This window comes from Eutrigla gurnardus, assembly GCF_963514095.1.
Source record: "Eutrigla gurnardus genome assembly, chromosome: 23".
NCBI lineage: Eukaryota > Metazoa > Chordata > Actinopteri > Perciformes > Triglidae > Eutrigla > Eutrigla gurnardus.
In genome coordinates, this window is record NC_139934.1 from 15,057,609 (window position 1) to 15,076,638 (window position 19,030).

The following is a 19,030-nucleotide window of genomic DNA, read 5'->3' on the forward strand; positions in this document are numbered from 1 at the left end:
CAGAGGTCAGGTCCGTGTTTTCTCCCCCAGCTTTGGTTCCTTTAACAGTCTCTGTTTGATTTTGGATGAAGTCAGAGGACAGGTGGAGGGAGAGCCTGCTAGTGGCTGATGGGAGCAGACAGAGAGTACAGGGGTTACCGTCAGACAGAGAGCCTCTCTCCTCTGCTTATCTCAAATTCTCTCTCTGTCTGATCACGAATCATAGCCGTGACTCAAGTCGAGCAGAGAGGAGAAGCTGGACCCCCTCAGCCATCTTCATTGCGTATATACTTTCTCTTCTCCGTCTCTCTCCCTCCGTCCCTTCCCATGCGACTTGGGGCGGCGTGCTGGCCTTTAAAAAGGCAAACTTGTAATCTGATAATTAACAATCTGCTAAATTTCTCAAAAGGAAAACAGTCATGAGAAATGTCTGCCTCGTGCCCGTGAGTAGGATGACCTTTTGCTGAGGCTGGAATGGCAGACGAAGGCGAGGCGACTCACTTAGAAGCATTTAATTAGCTTTGCTCATGGCTGTGTGTGCTTCCAATGGAGGGAGGACGAGATGGGAGGAGGAGAGAGATAGTTGGGGTGTGATGGAGGCACGGGGGAGAAACCATACATTCCGCTATCTCCTGTTTAATACTTTTTCTCCGTATTTATGCAACAGTAACCTCGTAAAGATGCAACCCAGTTATTAGCAATATGTTGGCATTGTGAGTTTCTGCAAACCGCAAGACGTGTTTAATGTCAACTGTGGCGCCCGCCGGGTAAGGATGGGGAAAAGGGAATGTGGGCAAGTGGTCGATGGTGTGTACATCGCGCCCTGGCATGCGAGAGCAGCGGGGCACTTTGAATGCTCTCCCTCCGCAGAGGACCATATAAGGAGTTCCGAGGCGGAGATAAAAGGAGGAAGAGATGCCCAGAAACGCCGGAGTAGCTACGGTGAAACATTGGAGAGGTGGATGTGGAGAGTTAGAGAGAGTGGAAACAAAGCGCTGTGTATGACCCCTTTAGGACGGAGAACCCTGCTGGCTGCCCGACCCCCGGATCGTCTGAGAACCCCCCTGTGTACCGACCCACGCCTGCCTGACCGACATTCCCCCTGCCGAACCCTGGACCATAGGACTACCCGAGCCCGGACACCGAACCCCGCACTCGCCCAAAGACGCCGCCTCATCTGCCCCCGCCCCCGGATCTTCGGGCCCCTCCCGTGCGCAACCACCACGCCACCACGCCGACGGCCACGAGGACCTCACGGCGGGCCCCACGCTGCACAGCTCCAGCCCTATTCACTTAATAAACTTGCCAAAAGCTGATTGTAGTGTGGACAGTGATTTGTTTATTGAGATTGGTCACGTGGCATCCCTCCCCACACCTGAGGGTGCCACACAACATACAAATTACATCATAAATGAGTTTAGATCTGCCTCCTATCACACTGAACATTGTGAAATGACTGGTTAGGTTAACGCAAAACCCTTCATGATTAAAGTTAGAAAAAGGATTGTGTTTTGTGTTAAAATAATATTAAAGCAAAAGTAGCATGAATAAATAAATAAAAAAACACCTTGATCTGACTTTCAAGTTAATGTGTATTTTTTGTTTCAAACAGGACCCAAACCCTGGCCTCCTGAAAGAAAGTCCCATGATTGTACCCTCCCATAAACTCATTATATACCATGTAATTCAGTAATCTCGGTATACTACGTCACTTACCATGAGTATAGCTTATTATATTACATTATATATACGTCACAGCATCCAACGTGTCGACGGTTTGCAGAAACATACTGTGCCAATGTTTCCCCCTGGCGACTGGGCTGAAGTGTCAGGTGAGAAGAGGAGGGGTGGAAGAAGAGATCAGTGATGACTCGCCTCTCTAAGTTCTGTGATATTTGTTTTGCTGTTGTTGACTCCACGGGGAGTTGACTACCTCGTGTAAGCCTCCGAGGTCACGAGACACGCCTTTAAACTGTGACTCAAAGAAAAAAGATCACTCTTTTCATTCTCTCTTCATCTTTTGTTGCTCTTTGCCTTTCTACACCCTGGCTCACTTGCCTGTCTCCACACGAGCCTCAGCAGTAGGAACATACTGTATCAGCCCTTTGGCATATTATATATATCCTGTAAATACAATATTGATTATAAAGATATTTAGGATACACACTCTACATTTTAAGGAAGCTCTTCTTCCATTCTCCATCCAATCCTGCTGTTGGAAGTAGTTGATGTACTCCATGTCTCTTTTCTGTCCTTTAAATATACTTACACACTGGGTCCTATTAGTATTTGCACTGTAATAGCACAGTTCTCCCTCCAACTGCTTTTGCTTCACCGCTTTAGTGCTTCATGTGACTCAATATGGAAATGGATTTTTCTCAAGTCAAACAGAGCACACTGTCATAATGTCAAACGCATAGTGAAGCTTCACTGTGATTTATTGGCGAAGGAAAGGAATAATGAGTCTCAGAAATCCATAAACAATACAGCCAGAGGAAACCAATGGAAGTCAATTCAACAAAGTCAATAACGGATCATTATTCCACCCCATTTCCAGCACACATAGACAAATGGAGAGGGAGATATTAGCACAGAGGCCCCAAGAAGCAACCAGAGCTAATGCACTTAGAGGGTTAATCACTGCATTTGTATGCGAATATGTATTTAAGTGTCTCTGCCCTTATGGGAGGGTTTAATGAAGGAATTGGGCCCAGGCAGTAGGTGACATTCAGCGCCTGTGTAACCTCAGTGGATAGCTTGCCTAACGCCATTTGTGAATGTTAATTGCTTTTTGGCTGCTGCTTCCTCCCCAGTCTCCACCTGTCCCTCCACCCCAATGCACCATGGGAATCTCCATGTCCTTTAAGCCGAAGCTGCTGTTTAAAAGAGAGAAAATCCTCCTAGGAATAATGTTTGTTGTGGTGGAGCAACACGCCCAAACTAACGCCTGTATGATAGGAGTGTCTCAGTGCAGAAGTGAGAAAAAACTTTAATTATGGGAGGTGAGACCTCTTTGCTATCTGTCTGTGTACCTGTTGGAAGGGATGAAGTGAAATCTTCCTCCTCTGCTCTCTTACTTTCCTATTTCCACCAGGATAAAAATCAGTGTTCGATTTGCATACCCAATTGAACTGGGAGTTAATCTGTCTAAATATAATTTATTGTGTGCTGACCCTGCATAAGACAAAAGAAACCAGCCTCCTGTATATTAATTGTCCCAATTCCCGTCGTCCACAAGTGCTCACAACAACAGGAGAGGAAGAGAGATGAGATGAGGAAAGGGAGGAGAAGGGGAATGAAGATAGAGATCTTTCCATTTATGACAGCGAGCTTTGAATTGAGGTAATCCACAGAACTGTGAAAATTAAAACCCATCTGTTCAAAAAATGCAAATAGACCTTTTGATTTCGCTGCAGAAGGAAATTTGCCCAAATCAAAAGATTAACACCAATACTTGTGGATTATGTTTCACTTTCATACTCAGTCTCCTCACTTCCCCTCATTCTTTTTTTTTTTTTTTTTACTGTTTCTCCCTTCATCCAGATTTCCGTCAGGGTATTAAGATCTCTCTGTTTCAGAAAGAGAACGAGAATTGGATACACACTCTGAAATCTACCTGTGATCTAAATTTATCCGATACCGCTGATATCAGACACAATCCATAAGTGCTTTTCTCAGCCTATTAGCAGCATTCACATTTGCAAATGAAATATTTAACAGTACTCAACATCTTGTCTTATTGCTGTGGATTACGGCCCAATCAGCATCTACATTTGTCACAGAAACTATTTGCTCATAAATAAACACTGCATAAACAGTAAAATTACTAAGGCTTTTGATTGGCTGAAAGTGACACTAAACATTTATGAATGCTATGAATCGTTGTTAAACACTAAGCAATTAGTCTGGAGTGGTGCTTTATGGGCTTCTTAAGTGGACAACACTGCTAAGTCTGTTTCATGGCTATCACCTGCTACAGCTAACAACCTCTCTGTTTGTATTTTGTGTCTGGGCTTGCAGGCTCCCTCGTAGCTAGCGATATTCAAGCAAAAGCCATATAAATGCTAACAACGGCCCATTGATTTTCCTGTGTCTGTGTGCGGTCGTATCTGATACATCAATCTCATTAACATGGGGAGCTTAGGGCGAAGCATCAGCTCGGAACAATGAGAGACGTAAATTCAAATGGTCTCCTCCTGCACAAAATAATGCAGTGTCCTGAACAGTGGTGTCCGCGATCGGCAATTATTTGACCCCATTAAAGCAGTAAAGCTAAACAGTAGTAAACAGAGCAGAGGAGGGGGGCGGCTGACGGAGGCACAAACACATCAAGCTTAATAACGTGGAGAAGTGTTTGTTTGTAAAAAAAAAAAAAAAAATGAAATAAAAATAAAAAAGCAGGAGTTGTCACCATGGCATGGTGACATTAGAGAGAAAGGGCATGGGGATGTGTCTGTGTGTGTGTGTGTGTGAGTGTGAGTAGTCCTGCCAACAACCTTTTCACACATTATTATAGAGCCTAGCGAAGTATGCTGGTCTAGTGGGTTGTCAGGAAAGATACAGCTCACAACAATGGAGGTTAGATACGGGGCTTTGATTGTGTAGTTAGTGAAAAACTCACTAGCATTCAAACTAATAACGTACTAAATGTCATGCTACAGTTTACATCCATGTCTGTCCAAAAGTCATCACTTCATCTTATCCTATTAGACTTCGTCACAGTAAAGTCACAGTGACTATCAAATTCCAATCAATACATCCCATCAGGGGGCGACTCCTCTGGTTGCAAAAAGGACGTCCGATTGCATGGAAGTCAATGAGAAAATCCTCTCTTGATTTATTATCTAAGTAAACATTGTAAACATGAGTTTATGATCTCAATCTCTGGTTTCAAGTCTTCTTCAATCCAGCATGATGTTCATTTAGTACATTATGGTCCCTTTAGAGACAAATAGACGGGGCTACCTTGTGATTGACAGGTCGCTACTACGCTACCAACACAATTAGCTACTACGATCATACTTAAACACTTAGCTGTAAAGTTGACCTTGAATTATGGGCGTTAACTTGGTTAACAGCTTCACACCAGAAGCCAGATGCAGTAAGGGTGATGCTCTGCCGCTTGTGTTCATCAGATCCACCTGTCGCTCCTTTGCACTCCAAATATGGTTACTTCTGTTCACTGGTTGCAAAAATTCCAGATGGGTTTGGCCAAAATGCCAAACTCAAGGCTTCAATACCATAGCCAGAAATCAATGGTAGGCGTCATGACGACTACATCCGTTTCTTATATACAGTCTATGGTTCAACCTTCAGTCCAGGTGGACGGTTGTACTCAATTAGAGGAAATTCCCTCAAGGCGTTCCTGAAATATCACAAGAATTGTACGGACATGAGGTCACAGTCACCTTTGAACTTCAAAATCGAATCAGTTCATCATCGAGTCCAGGTGGACATTTGTGCCAAATTTCATGTAATGCGCTCAAGGTGCTCCTGAAATATCACATTCACAAGGCTAGGTCGGATGTGAGGTCACAGCAAGACAGACAACCTGAGAACATAATGCCTCCAGTCACGACTGTCGCCAGCACAAAGGCGTAATGATGCACAACTGAGCCACACAGCTTACGGTATGATATTGTCAGTTTTTATCTAAATTAAATTTGACCAAATAATGATATTCTCAACCTAATATTCATCTTATTTTCGGGAGCTTGTCAAAGAGCAGCAACATACATTTACGTGTCCTTGTGAAATAGCTCGCGATCTGCTGCAAAGTGAATACAAAGAGGAAAAGTTCTATTGGCAAGGTTTCTTATAGAGCAGGGGAGTTTTATATAAAATTGGATCGTGCAAACATGGTTAATATATGATGTTGGATTCTCTGGTTTACTGCTTTGAATAAAAAATTGACTGCACTACAGTTATAGACAATGTGAATTTTGTCAAAGTTGAGGCTTTGATGAGCAAATCCTCCGATTGCAGCGATTCCATTTGACATCTGTGAGGAATTTCACTGGTATTAACGCTGCTCTGACAGAGCCCTAAAGCCTTAGTGACTTAATGTCTCCATTAAAATCTAGACAAATGAAAATTTGTCTAATGCCAATGATACATTTATTTCATGTTACACTGTGCGAGATGGGTCTAATAAAGTCCCAATCTGGGCCAAATGGTGTGGTGAATGCCAGATGCATCATGATGCACAGATGCAAGCGGAGACATGACGACAACTTGCACTTAACAGACGGTTGCTGCTTTTTAAAAAATGTAGTAAAACAATGAAACAAGCTTTGCCGATGGAGCTGGCTCTGCTGTGAATCGGGCGGAAAAAAACAAAGAAGAAGAGAAGGACTTTGTTAAAACGGTAGTGGCCGGGTATAAAAGGTGGGCAACATGAAATACACATTTTGCAATGTGAGGTTTGAGATAAACATGTTTTGTTTTTTTTAGCAGTACCCTAGCAAACCAGTTACCAGTTATCTGTCTGTCACCATGGGTCAGGTGCATCGTTCGAGAAAAAAGCAGGTCAATACTAATTGTGAGTGAAATTCAAGTCACTAAAGCTAATATTTTTCATAATTTGAGGTTCTAATATCCAACAGTTTGTAAAATCTGAATCTAGTGTCCACTCATCATCCCTCCCGCCTTGTTCCCGCTGAATGTGGAGGACAAACGCGTCATGGCCCTCATAAGCCTTTTTAATCAGCGTGAGAGATGTGCCCACATATCTGTTAACTCTGTCATTAATGGCTATTCTTCCTCATTAGGGAATGCTATCGCCGCTGTTGCACCGCCACACGCAGGCGTGATCAATTCCTCTATCATTTAGAAGCAGATCAATCTCACAGCCCCTTGTCCTTTCTTTAAAACTTCAATATCTCCTCCTTCCATCATGATGCATTGCAGCATCAAAATGAGTCACACAGCCTTTGGGAGTGGATCTAGAGCAGGGGACCAGGTCTCGACATTCAAGGTGGGCTCCTGTGGTGCAGATATGTCTTCATTAAAGCCCTAATCCCATATGCACCCACACAGCAGAGACTGCAGAGAGTTGGCGGAAATCACTTTAAAATTCTCTTTCACAGCAATTCTTTTGTAGAGTTGAAGTGTTCTAATGTATGCTATGTTCCCGTTTCCCCTGTACATGCCTCATAAAAATGGATTAAATAAATAAATATAGCAGCAACTTCTTGTTTCTGAAAAGTGAAGCCAACACTAAAGTGCCATAAACTTGCATTCTCTGTACTGGCCATCGGGTGGCGACTCCTCTTGGTTGCGAAAAGAAGTCTGATTGCATGGAAGTCTATGAGAAAATGACCCTCCTTCTCTCTTCATGTATTATCTCAGAAAACATTGCAAACATGAGTTTATGGTCTCAATGGTAAGTTTCAAGTCCTCTTCAACACAGTATGATGTCCATTTTGTCCATGTCAATTTTAAATTATAGTCCCATTTAGACCATAAACAGGGTACGACCATGAATAAAAAGGTCTCTCCAGAAGACGACAAGCATATACGTTTTAAAAAATGCTTGTTTTCTGAATGGCCTTCGGATTGATGTTCAGATTGATCAGAGCTAGGGTATGCTAACACTGTAGCTGCTACATCAACACTTAGAATGACGTCTCGGCATAGACAGTCTTTGGTTTGCACTCATAGTTTTGTTCGGCCTCTGTATGAAATGTAAGATACGATCGTAGAGTTACAATGTTTCGTCTCCATTTCTGATTCAGTGATGAGCGACGACAAGAGATGAATCTCAACTTTTATTGGCGTCACATCAGAGCTCCACACATGAATTATTTACTTGAGTTTAAATATTTCAACTCACGTATAAAAAAAGCCTCAGGCACAAATTTGTGTGTATTCGCGTCTTTGCATTGACTTTATATGCAATTTTATCGCGCAAATAACGTGTTGCGTTCGGTGTGACCGCACCTTTAAAATGCAACGTGTTTTGTAGCTTGCATTGCATTTTGGTCCGTCAGTACAAAGGAACAAATCTGCTGCTTCTGCACTGCAATCATCTTTTCACTAATTAATAATTTTCATTTATTGAGTTCTTCTTCATAATTAGCTTTTTGTTACAAGTGTCAAACTCTGCAAGTATGTTGAGATTATTGAATCTGTTTCCAATATAAATTAACTTGCTTCAACAGTAAAATATTTGGTGCACACATCTGTCTTGTTTCGATTGACTCTCATTGGTATTGGAAACAACAAATCATCTTTTCTCGCTGAAGTGTAGACAAATAACCACCAACAAATGAAATGGGTAAAGATGTGACTTTAGGACAGTTTTAAGGTGGATGTTTGCTTTAAAGGGATGGACGGAGTCTTGTCCTCTGGGTGAAAGTGAATGTATGGATGGGCAGGCTTTTAGCCATGGCATTTGGGAATAATTTTTTCCTGGGCATTTAACTCTGTTTTAAGGTCAATACAGCTATGAAAGCTTAAGCGAGACATGACACGCTTGTAAAACCTGTGTGTAAAGTCTTGCCTTGCAGCATAACAACAAAGCAAAAGCTCACAGAGCCACTGTTAGAACAAAGAGAGCAACAAGGTGACACCAATTTCATTTGGAGTTATAATTGGACTTATTGTTTTGATGACTGTTTAGTCAAACTGCCATGATAAGAAATCGCTCCCTTACAATACATACTCTATTTCTGATATGCGACAAACAGGACATTTGAAACATTACACCTGATAAAAGGTGGATTTAATTAGTTTGTGTATTTCATGGCTAATGTTGCTGAATTGACTACAAAAGGTGTCAGCTGGTTACAGATGAACAGCAAGCAATTAAAAAAAAGAAGAATTGCTCTGTTTGTTGCTGTAACCCATCTTGCTCCGTCCCCTTACTTGCAGCAGAAGAGGAGTGCACATTACCAAAAGCTGCGGTTCTCCTCACCAGCCCGCTGTAGTGGAAGGCGAGGTGGAAGAAGAGGTATTATTTATTAATAGTCAGTCTCCCCAAACCTCTGTAAAACATCCTGTTGAGCTCCCTGAGGTGAGCACTCAGCTTCAAAGCAATTAAAATGGAGGCTATGAGGAGGAGAAAGAGAGAGAGAGAGAAAGAGAGAGAAAGGCCCAGACAGCCACAAGGCCAGTGGGTTTGGCTAGCTGAACACTCAAATACTGTACATTCAGCTTTTATGCCTGGGAGTACAAGGGCCCTGAGCAGAATTACCGCCCCATGGCAGGGATTCCTTGTCTGGGTTTAAAGCCCCAGTGAGCCTTGGGACAGGCCAGCACCTCTCTGGAGGATTATGTAACCATAATTATGCCAACGGATCCTCTCCGTTTCTGTCCCTCTGAATTTAGTTAAGAATTTGCAGAGGAAAGGCCAGAGAAGAAGTCCTCCCGATGTCTGGGAACTTTCTGTCAAAAACCCGAAAGATATTTAAATCAGGGATTGGGGAAACGAAACTGCCCTAAGGTGTGAATTATGCTCCAGCCCCGAACAGACTCCAAATGGAAATGATTGGTGCAAGAAAAAAAGTGTCCACCAACATGTTGGCCAAAGGCAGCCAATAGCTATGAACACTAAATCGTCAGAAGAGCGAATTAGTGCATAAAAGAACGTCCCTGACCATTTTGACTCTTCTTTCCACAACATTGTTTTTAAGTTAGAGAAATCACAACGTTTGTGAATGCATGTGTACAGAATGTACGCTAGCCTTTCCTGTTGAAGATGAACTGCAGATCAATGTTGAATAAAAGATTATGGAAGAATTTCTGCTTATTTCTTTAGTGACCCTACTGAAATCTCCTGCGACCCACCGATGAGTCCCGATCTTGGATTGAATGCTCTAAAGCGTCACTCTTACATGCAGGTACACTAACAGGCTTCCTCACACTGTATCCAAAGCCAGCCTCATAAACCATAAACCTCATAAACCAGCATGGAGCAAGGTTATGCCTATAACCATCAGCAAGTGCTGTTAGGTATCATAAAGGCGGCTTAAGTGGTCTTTAATAAAGGCAGGTTTTACATGCCTCTCAGGCATTTTCTCATAAAACCCTGAAAGGTTTTGGTGAGTCACTCTCTCACAAGCTTGTAAAATCTTAGCATCCTCTTCTGACCACAATGACAATATCAACATCTTTCATTTAGGTTTTTTTGGTGCCTCCAGAGTCTCATAACCCTCATATAATTGCCCTCTGAGAACGCCATGCCCTGGTATACCCTGCTGCCACTCAATTTCTCCATCCATTCCTCTCCCCCTCGCAATCTTTCAATTCCATGTCATGAGCTTGATTTGATCAGAGGGGGGAAACAAGGAGAAAGAGAGGTTTCGCGAATAACTTATGAGTGTGCCATCCTTGAAATTGAGCCATTATGATTTGTATATTAGTTCCACTGCTTTGCCATTCTGTGCCTGCCGTCGAGGTGGGTTTTGCAACTGAATGGCCTGAGACAAAGCAACAATTTTAGGCAGAAACGCTGTGTTTTCCTCAGAGGCACTGAGGAGGTGATGCCTTGTCTCCGGGATAAAAAAAAAGCAAGACATGCAGACTATATTGTTGTTTTGTATATTTGCAGTCATTGTTATGGCCTCACCTGTGAGCAGCCCACTGGTCCAAATCAACCAGTCAAATCCATGTGATTTATTAACATAAGGACATACAAACAAGACCATACAGAAGCCTAAACTAAGAGACAACAAGACCAGCTGGCACCATGCCAGAGGACTCTCTCTTCAGCTGCTGGCACAGAAGCTTTGAAGCGCTTCCTTCCCAGACCAGGTGCTACTAGAGAGGGTGAAGGGACAGCAGCACAGAGAACACATGCACACCTTTTTGACTCCGTGGGATCCTTCTGTGCCTTTTTGTAGTCATTTTTAGTCTTTTTGCCATTGTCATGTTTTTATTTACTTCATCATTTTGAGTTTCTTTGTTGTTTGCTCGTGTCTAGACATTTTGAGTATCTTTCGAGTTGCTTTGTGGTCCTTCTGTGACATTTTGAAGGCCAGGTGCCCCGTGACACTTTGTGTTCCTTCCTGAACCTCAGTCAGAGAGATCAGCAAGTCCTGAGTCATCTGAGAGTTTGCCAAAAAAAAAAAAAAGTCAGTCTCCATGGCACCCAGGAAATCTTATGGACATTAGAGTTATTGCTTCAGGATCACACACACTGCAGTCTTTCTGGCTCCACTCAGGGACATCCCTCGGCTATCAAAGTGCAAAAGGCCACTGTTTGATGGCTTCCTCCCCCACCAGCAGGTTTTTGGATACAAAGTTGACCTTTATTCTGGCTGTCGCCTCTGACCAGACGATATTGTACTAATATATTCAGGGGTAATCAGTGTTCAATTCAGTCTCCATTCAGTTATAGTTAATTTACTTGTGGTAACTGACCACAGGAGGAGGCAGGTTTGTAGCAGCTGATCTGAGCTATTTAGATGTTACGATTTCACATGGAGCTTCACCTTTAAAGCATCGCCATGAAACATTTAAAGCTAGCTTTTTGTCCTTTCATTTGCATCGTACGGCTGGCTCAAAAACCAAACATAACAACGGACACCGGATTTCAAAGGAAATGAATAACTGAAAACAACTGAAAACACCAAGAAACACAGAAGCTGCAGTAGCAGGATGACCGAGTGAGAGCTGAACAAAGGGCCTGCGTATATAGGCTCAGCCCACTAATCAGCACAGGTGTCTGTCATTCTGCTGATCAACCTGGAGGAGCTGGAAACACCAAAGTGAAACAGGAGACAACACATCCTAAAAGCAATTAATATGACATGACATAAACTCTATGTATCTATGTATGGTATGGTAGACAGGCAGAAAGGCCATCTACATTCTACCAGTGCACTCATTTGGCGTCACCGCACAAGGCTAGACAGCACCATTTCACAATTCATAGTGCTAGCTTGACAGCTGAGTACTAACAATAGCCATATTTGTTGTTTTGTTCATTATGATAATGTTAGGTGCTTTCTCCCCAAGGCCCTCTCATGGACTCCTCCTCCTCCTCCAGCAGCAGTCGTGCACTGTCGTGTGTTTAAGAGGAGTGTCTTTGGAGTGACGCCTGAAGAGAAGGGCTGGGATTTATTTCAGTTGGATACTTTCAAAATGTAATTGAATAATTTGCATGAAATCGTTGCCCAATGAGTACCAAAGGGACACTGAAGCGATGGCCAGAGCTGCTTCAGAATGACTCCCTGAATTTGCTGTTTGATTTTTAGCCATTTTTGCATACTTTTCAAAGCTTGCAGTGCCTCTTTCTGTATGTGTGCATCCTCAACACGTTCTCATCGCAACTGGACACTTTTACAGACCCTTGGTGTCACTTTCTAACAGATTGGGTTACAGTCAACATGGTTAATGTGGATTCAACCAAGCACTTGCTTTGGTAGGTCCATCATAGTAACTGTGCCATCGGCGTGTGCATGTGTGAGAGTGAGTTAGATTAGATCTTGATGGGCAGGCGGCTCCTCTGACATCACGGTTGGGTAAATGTAGACATGCAAAAAGAATAATAAACATCGCTCATAAACATGAGTTCAAAATAGCTCAACAACAGTGAGACAGATTGGTCTCCTGGTTGAAATCCAGCTTGTTTGACCCATTCACCCCCCTAAAGTGTGTCGGTATGGTACGCCCTGGGAATGAGAAAGGCTACTTATATTGACTGAAATTATCGCAGTCCTCTCATATTTCCATGTCATTGTTCTTGGTGTTTTGTGTAAATTCGTATTCGTAACACAAACGGTAAAAGGAAAATCATTAATTCTAAAACCTATTTATGCTCCCAAGTCGTAAATCAAGAGAGTAACCTCCAGCATAACCATGAGCACCATCTAACAAATGAATGAAGGGCAGAAGGCTAGAGGTCTAAAGAAAAACACCAAATTATAACTGTAACTAAGGCAATGAAAGGAAAGTGACAATGAAATATGTTGTCTGTCCTTCTTCTTTCCAAGGAACTCTTGACAAGAGTGGCTGAGTAGGTTGTACAAAGATAAGTGAGGGTCACCAGATACAATCTGCAGGTTCATCAGTCCAAACACAGACGCCCGCTGCTCAGGTTCACTGCCCTGTCTCTCTTCCTACCCCCCTGATTTCTGTCCCGCAGCTTTAGGAATATTAAATATGGGAGGCATCCCGACTGCAGATGCACTGCCATTGATTTTGTGTCAATCCCCCAGGCCGCTGTCATTTGATTTGGTTTATCAGTGATGGGCTAAATGACACATTTCCAGATAGGAGCAAAGAAAATGACAGAACGTTTCTCACTCTGAATGTCTTCAATTAGGTAGTTAATACTTACTAACTGCAATGATCACAGCATGGGTTCGGTTTTTGCCTAAGCTTCACTTATGAGTGTTTTGTCCACAAAGGTGGAGCAGGTGATTCTATTCAGAAACACTTTCTGTTGTTTTACTTGAAATCCTCGTAACATACCGATAGCATGAATACATTAAATGCTCTGACATAAAAAAAAAATATCATCTGTGGCTGTGGCAGGACTGTAAAAACCTGTCCAATCAAAAAAGTCGGGCGGGAGAAAATAATTCGATGGCCTGCCTGTCTGTCAATGAAGGGGGGCGGGGCTTTTTCGGTTCAGCGATGCGTTCAAAGTCAAAATCTCTTTGGTTTCTCCAAATGACCTACTCAACCTTTAAGACATCAGAGCCTTACAAAGCGTTGAGTTAACTAGACTAATACTTTTGGTTACTGTCTGCTTTAATTCAGGGAGTCATTAAAAAGTCTCATCGTATTGAAACCGCAGTATTAAACCTGACGATTGAAGTGCTTTTTAATAAGTTAGATAACGGGTCAAGGCCACATCCCATTGGGTTTCTTTGGTATAAGTTGCATTTTCTCGAAGCAATGTTAATCATAATTCTATTCTAATGAGGATTCCAGTGAGTTTATTGCAGTTAAGGTGGCAGTCGCCTCGTGGAGCTCCTCCCACTGTTTGCTCCTTAAATGTGGACAACACCATCTTTGGCAATCAGCTTTGTTTATGCTGTTTGAATATTTGTTTGAATCAGAAGGTGTCAAAATCACTGATGAAACACTATCATGCCACAAGTGAGAATCTGCAGGCAAAGTGTTGTAGCTGCAGTGGACTTCCTCAGTGTGTCTGTGTGTGTGTGTGTGTGTGTGTAGGCGAAAAGAGAGAAAACTGTCAGCTTATGAAAAACAAGCATGAAGCTACATTTCATTTTGATTTACAGTGCGGCCGTGCCCGCGCATATGCATGGGTTTGATTGTACGTGAAGCAACATATAAAGGACAGAGCAGCGTCGCGCTGTTATCTGCATTGTGATGCTGCATTGTGATTCACCATAAACACTGACAGGGGGCTCTGTGTTCTGCAAGATCACTGGCAGCGTTCCCGCCTCAATCCTTCCTCGGCACGCGCCCTTCCCTTTAACAGCTCGCCATTGCCCCCAAGTGGCAGCCGGCGTCCATGACCCCACTTTGGTGTGAGGTTAACAGCTTCAGATGCTCGCAATCAGTGTGCCGCAAGGGGGGCGGCATTTGCAGAAGCAGGTGCCGTGATGGGTTCAAAAAAGACGAGCAGACGTCAAATCATGGCAGGACGAGGCGGCGGCCCCGGCTTTTGATGAGCGGACATCAAATCAATGATCAGTTCATTAGTCTTACAAGAGGAAATCTAAGAGTGATCTGCTGCTCTGACAAATCAATACGGCATGTAGTTAATACTCAGTGTGCCAAATTCTTTCCTCCACCCATGATAACCTCTTAGAGTGTATCTATAGCTGCTAAAATACCTACCTGCCAATATCTCTGGCACAAATAGGCCTCTCTGCAGCCGATCGGGGTGATGTGCATCGCAATCTCTGTCTAATTGCACGGGGACTATAGACCATCTGTTGAGGGGCCAAATGACATCTTTGCACTTCAACTATCAGGCCCCAAATCTTCCCTTTCCTCGCATTGAAGGTCGCAGTGTGAGAGCGCTAAAAACCAATGAGCTTATCCCTCTCCTGTCCTCATTACTATGTAATTAGACGCGGTGCTATTCAACTTCCCTCGTTTCAGACTTCTTCAGATCAATATCACATAGGCTGCCCGCTAAATGGCCGTGCTGCTGGGAGGGCTTTTCTATAGCTGGATGGGAGGTATCAATCACTGGGCTAAAAGAGCCGTTCAATGCCGTGGAAGTGATGACCCCCCCCACCCCACACGCACACACACTTTTACGGCGCAGTCGTACAGGATTTGGAGGGAAAGCGATGGCGAGACGTGGAGTGTGATATTTCAAAGAGGATATTATGTTCGAGTGTCAGGTTTACGAGACGGCGCCCGCTTCTTTTTGTCTACCAGGTATCGACCTCTACTGAGGGTGAGACACAAATCTGGAAATTGTGACTTCATTGCTGGCAGAGACATTGCCTCGCATGTCAACCTGAAGAATGTCCTTTTGTGTGCTCCTTCTTTCTCTACAGCGTCGGCATGCTCCTTCTTTGTGTCTCCTTCTTCTTTTGGTGCTTAAAGCCACTCTGATTAAGACACAAAAATAGCCTTAAATGTTTCCTTTGTCCATGTTGGACCTGGTGTTTCTGCAGCTACTGGAGAGGTCGCAGCTACACTGAATGCATCTATGAGTGTGTGATGGGCCACGCTATGAACACATCACCTCCGTCAGCTCACACATGAGAGCATTTAGCAGTACTGGATGAGATATGAGCCCACTCAGGGGCTTGATATGGCCAGATTCATGTCCTCCCATCAGGGGTGGCATAAAAGGGGGGGTGTGTGGTTAAGGTTGGAGGGGGGCTCCGATTGAAGGGAACATACAGCCAGACAATCAGACGCCTAGACTGATTCATCTCTGATAGTAATTAGATACTTACAATAACGGCTCATTCAGGGTTATTAATGTCTAGAACAGACAGTCCGAGGACAGTGTGTGTGTGTGTGTGTGTGTTGGCAGTTGTAGAATCGATTTGGACATCGCGGATGAGTGTGTTTTTGGGAGGGGATGTGGTTAGACTTGTGTTGCAATCGCTGTGAAATCGGTGGAGTTACGACACGATGACAGAGGAGTTGCATGAATCAGTGACAGTGTGCCGTGGGCTACTGTTCCAGTAGTATTCTAATGGGCTATTTTCTATTAAATCTGGGAAAACGTTCTGCCGTTAAGCAACATCGCCGTTAAAGTGCCAACTAAATCATCTGACACAACTGCCTCACTGTTGGACCTCTTTCTCCTAATGTTTTATTCAGCTGAGCTATTTTCAACAGTGCTTTCCATGCAATAATGTTATTACGGTTAGTTTTCTTCTAAATGTCGCAGAGAAAAACAACTTTAAAGGTGTGTTTTTTCTTACTTTCAGGTTAAGTTTTAGTAATCTAACATTTGCAAAGTTTTCCCAACCCAGAGATTAATTCTTTCACACACATTCTTCAAGATAAAATATAAAAATCATACCGAATTTCCAGCTTTCATCTGGGATAACCAGTAATAACGGAAATGCAACTGTATTTATAGATCAAAGCCTTTGCTTAAAGCTGAAAATATCCTCTGCTCATGTGAAAGTGAAGAATCTTCCCTGTGAATAGAAACGTGGATTCACATGGTTTGGATAACGGTGTCAGTTAAAGAGAGACAACATATTTGTTTCTTAAACCAGAAGACGTATGTGGCACGCCTGCTGCATTTAATACTGAGGAATCGTCAACAACAAGGAGTAGCATCAGTCTGAAAGATTCATTCACAGAATGACGGCAAACATCTTTCTTCAGACAGGCAGCGACACAGAAGGATCAGCAGCTATTTAGCTATATTTATACAGAAAAATAAATACCAGCAACGTGAGGAGTCTCATTCAATGACAAAGCAGCACTTAACAATATGGCACTCGAAGTCTGAATTCATCTCTCCACAGGCGCAAAGCAACTCCTCTGTCTGGAATTTCAACACTTCATGTTTCCTAAATAAATGATGCCGTGCGACATTAACAAATAAAAGAAATTACAGAGAATAGAGCCATGAAGGGAAAAGCATGCAGGATAAAAATATAACTTGAATCAAAAACAGATTGTCAGGGGGGAAAAAATATAAGATTTATACGCTGCTGTCAAATGAAAACGTTTCATTACTCCAGTTTTGGTGTTATACTTCTGATTGTTTTATTTTTACTGACAGCCTCGGAGCTCCGGGGCTCATTCAAAAAGCTATGGAGGAATCAGTGGCAGGTTAGCCACTCTCCTCTCTGCTGTCGGCATGCAGCCTTTATTGGGGGGAATGAGGTCTTCATCTGACAGCAGCATTTCCCCGTTTGTTCTACATTCACTGCAAGAGGATGGATCACCTATCAGGCACCGGTACAACACAGGACTGTATACGGAAAACAACACCACGGCTACCGGACTGTTACTGATATTCAGGTAAACATGACAAAAACAAATCGAACATTTTTCAAAGCCTGTCCTAATTATAACCGTCCACACAGTCATTCCAGCGGGTTCTTTTGTCGGCAAAACGGTTGCTTTTGTCATCATGCTTCAGACGGGCACCACGGAGCAACAATATTTCATCTGACATCAAAATCGGTCCTATTATTGGTCCATTGAAATGCATTTCAAAACAAAATGATAAACAATAAAAAGAAGACAAAGAAGACGGTAGCTTTGTATATGCGTGGCAGGTGTACATTCTTGGCAATAACAGCACCTCTTTTATGTTTCAAAGGAGAAGATAGGAGACAGCTGTTAAAATTTACAGCAACGTTTGCTCAAATGATAAACTCCACGGACTTTAACATTCCACCAACAAAGTACAATTTTGTGGATTTTTTTTTTTTTTTAAATATATAGTGAGTTTTACAGCAACACTATTGGTCAACACAGAATCAAAATGCAGGAATTATACATAGAAATCAATTAAAGGCATTCCATTCACATCAGCCGTCACATTCGTGTTCGGTGGAGCTGCTGTTGCAGTATGTGTCCACTGTGTGGCAGCATGTCGGTGTCCTGTGTTCAGTGCAATGTCTCATCAGTGCTGAGGGCTGTAAAAGTGACATACTGTAGCACATTCTGTGTCTGGCTCCAGTCCCACAGATGCTCGTTTGGCTCCTCGCTCACCGACCGTAGGAGGGATCCTAAAATAGAACAGAAAGTTCAAGGCTCCTGCAGGGATTGTGCTACAACGGCCGATACCATCTAGCAGCACAGGGCTGGATGCAGGAGGACTCTACAAGGCAAACACATCAGCGTTGTGATAACGGATCACCAAGTGCTGGGGCCCCACAGTAATCTGAACAAATCAATTTGGGAATATGCAACAGTTAATATAATATAAGTAATATAAAGTAGCGATAATCATCCATTTGATTTTGTTGACATATATTCTTGTTCACTTTTCTGAATAGTTTTAATTCTCTCTCCACTAACAAGCTTTGGCTTTGCTTGGCTTGTAATTGGTTCGGGTGGGTGTATGGGCGGGACTTTGAACCCAATACAATATATTCATATATTTATTGTAACCGACTGGATGTACTTTGAAACTGATATGTTTACAGAAAAAAGTGGTTCAAGATAAGAGTGATGTTTTTTTTTCATTTACTGAGTGTTCAGGATGTCAGTGAAGGTCTCATTGGTTAGCCTGGCTCAGTCCAAAGGTAACACAATAGCTCACACGTCACATGCCAAGGTTATGTACCCGACTAGTACATTATAGAGTCTCAGCTGGTTGCGTTGCTAGGTCACAGTGATGACAGGAAATCATCTTTTAAACACCCAACTTGAAATTCGTCCACTGTGGGTTCAGTATGGATTAAATCATCACAATATAGCGTATGAATTAGTGAGCTTTCGAGGTGCTGATGCCAGATTTCCTTTGGACAGAGCCAGCTAGTGTGAGAAGACGACGTCTCTCTCACCTGGTTATAGGTGGACATCAAACACTCCTTCCTCCAGCGACTCTATGTCCTCTTCAGCAATGACTGATGGAAGAAGAGAAGGTGAGGGTCAAGAAATGAGTAGGTTGATCAACCTGCCAAGCTAATAAAAAAGCATTGCCTCCGTCTGATTACTATGCCAATAAATTAGTCTC

At 42.9% G+C, this 19,030-nt stretch overlaps 1 protein-coding gene across 2 annotated transcripts in view; it reads right to left on the bottom strand.

Moving 5' to 3' along the window:
• Positions 1–16,587: 16,587 nt before the first annotated feature.
• The window catches only part of LOC311008777 (RAS guanyl-releasing protein 2-like), a 35,845-nt gene continuing 33,402 nt past the window's right edge, over positions 16,588–19,030 (bottom strand). For both annotated transcript variants that reach the window (XM_084002663.1, XM_084002662.1), the window contains exons 16-17: positions 18,858–18,920; positions 16,588–18,077 (exon numbers count right to left, since the gene is read on the bottom strand). In XM_084002663.1, the coding sequence (XP_083858789.1) occupies positions 18,862–18,920 (59 nt within the window). In that variant the 3' untranslated portion in view covers positions 16,588–18,077; positions 18,858–18,861. The remainder of the gene's footprint in view (positions 18,078–18,857; positions 18,921–19,030) is intronic.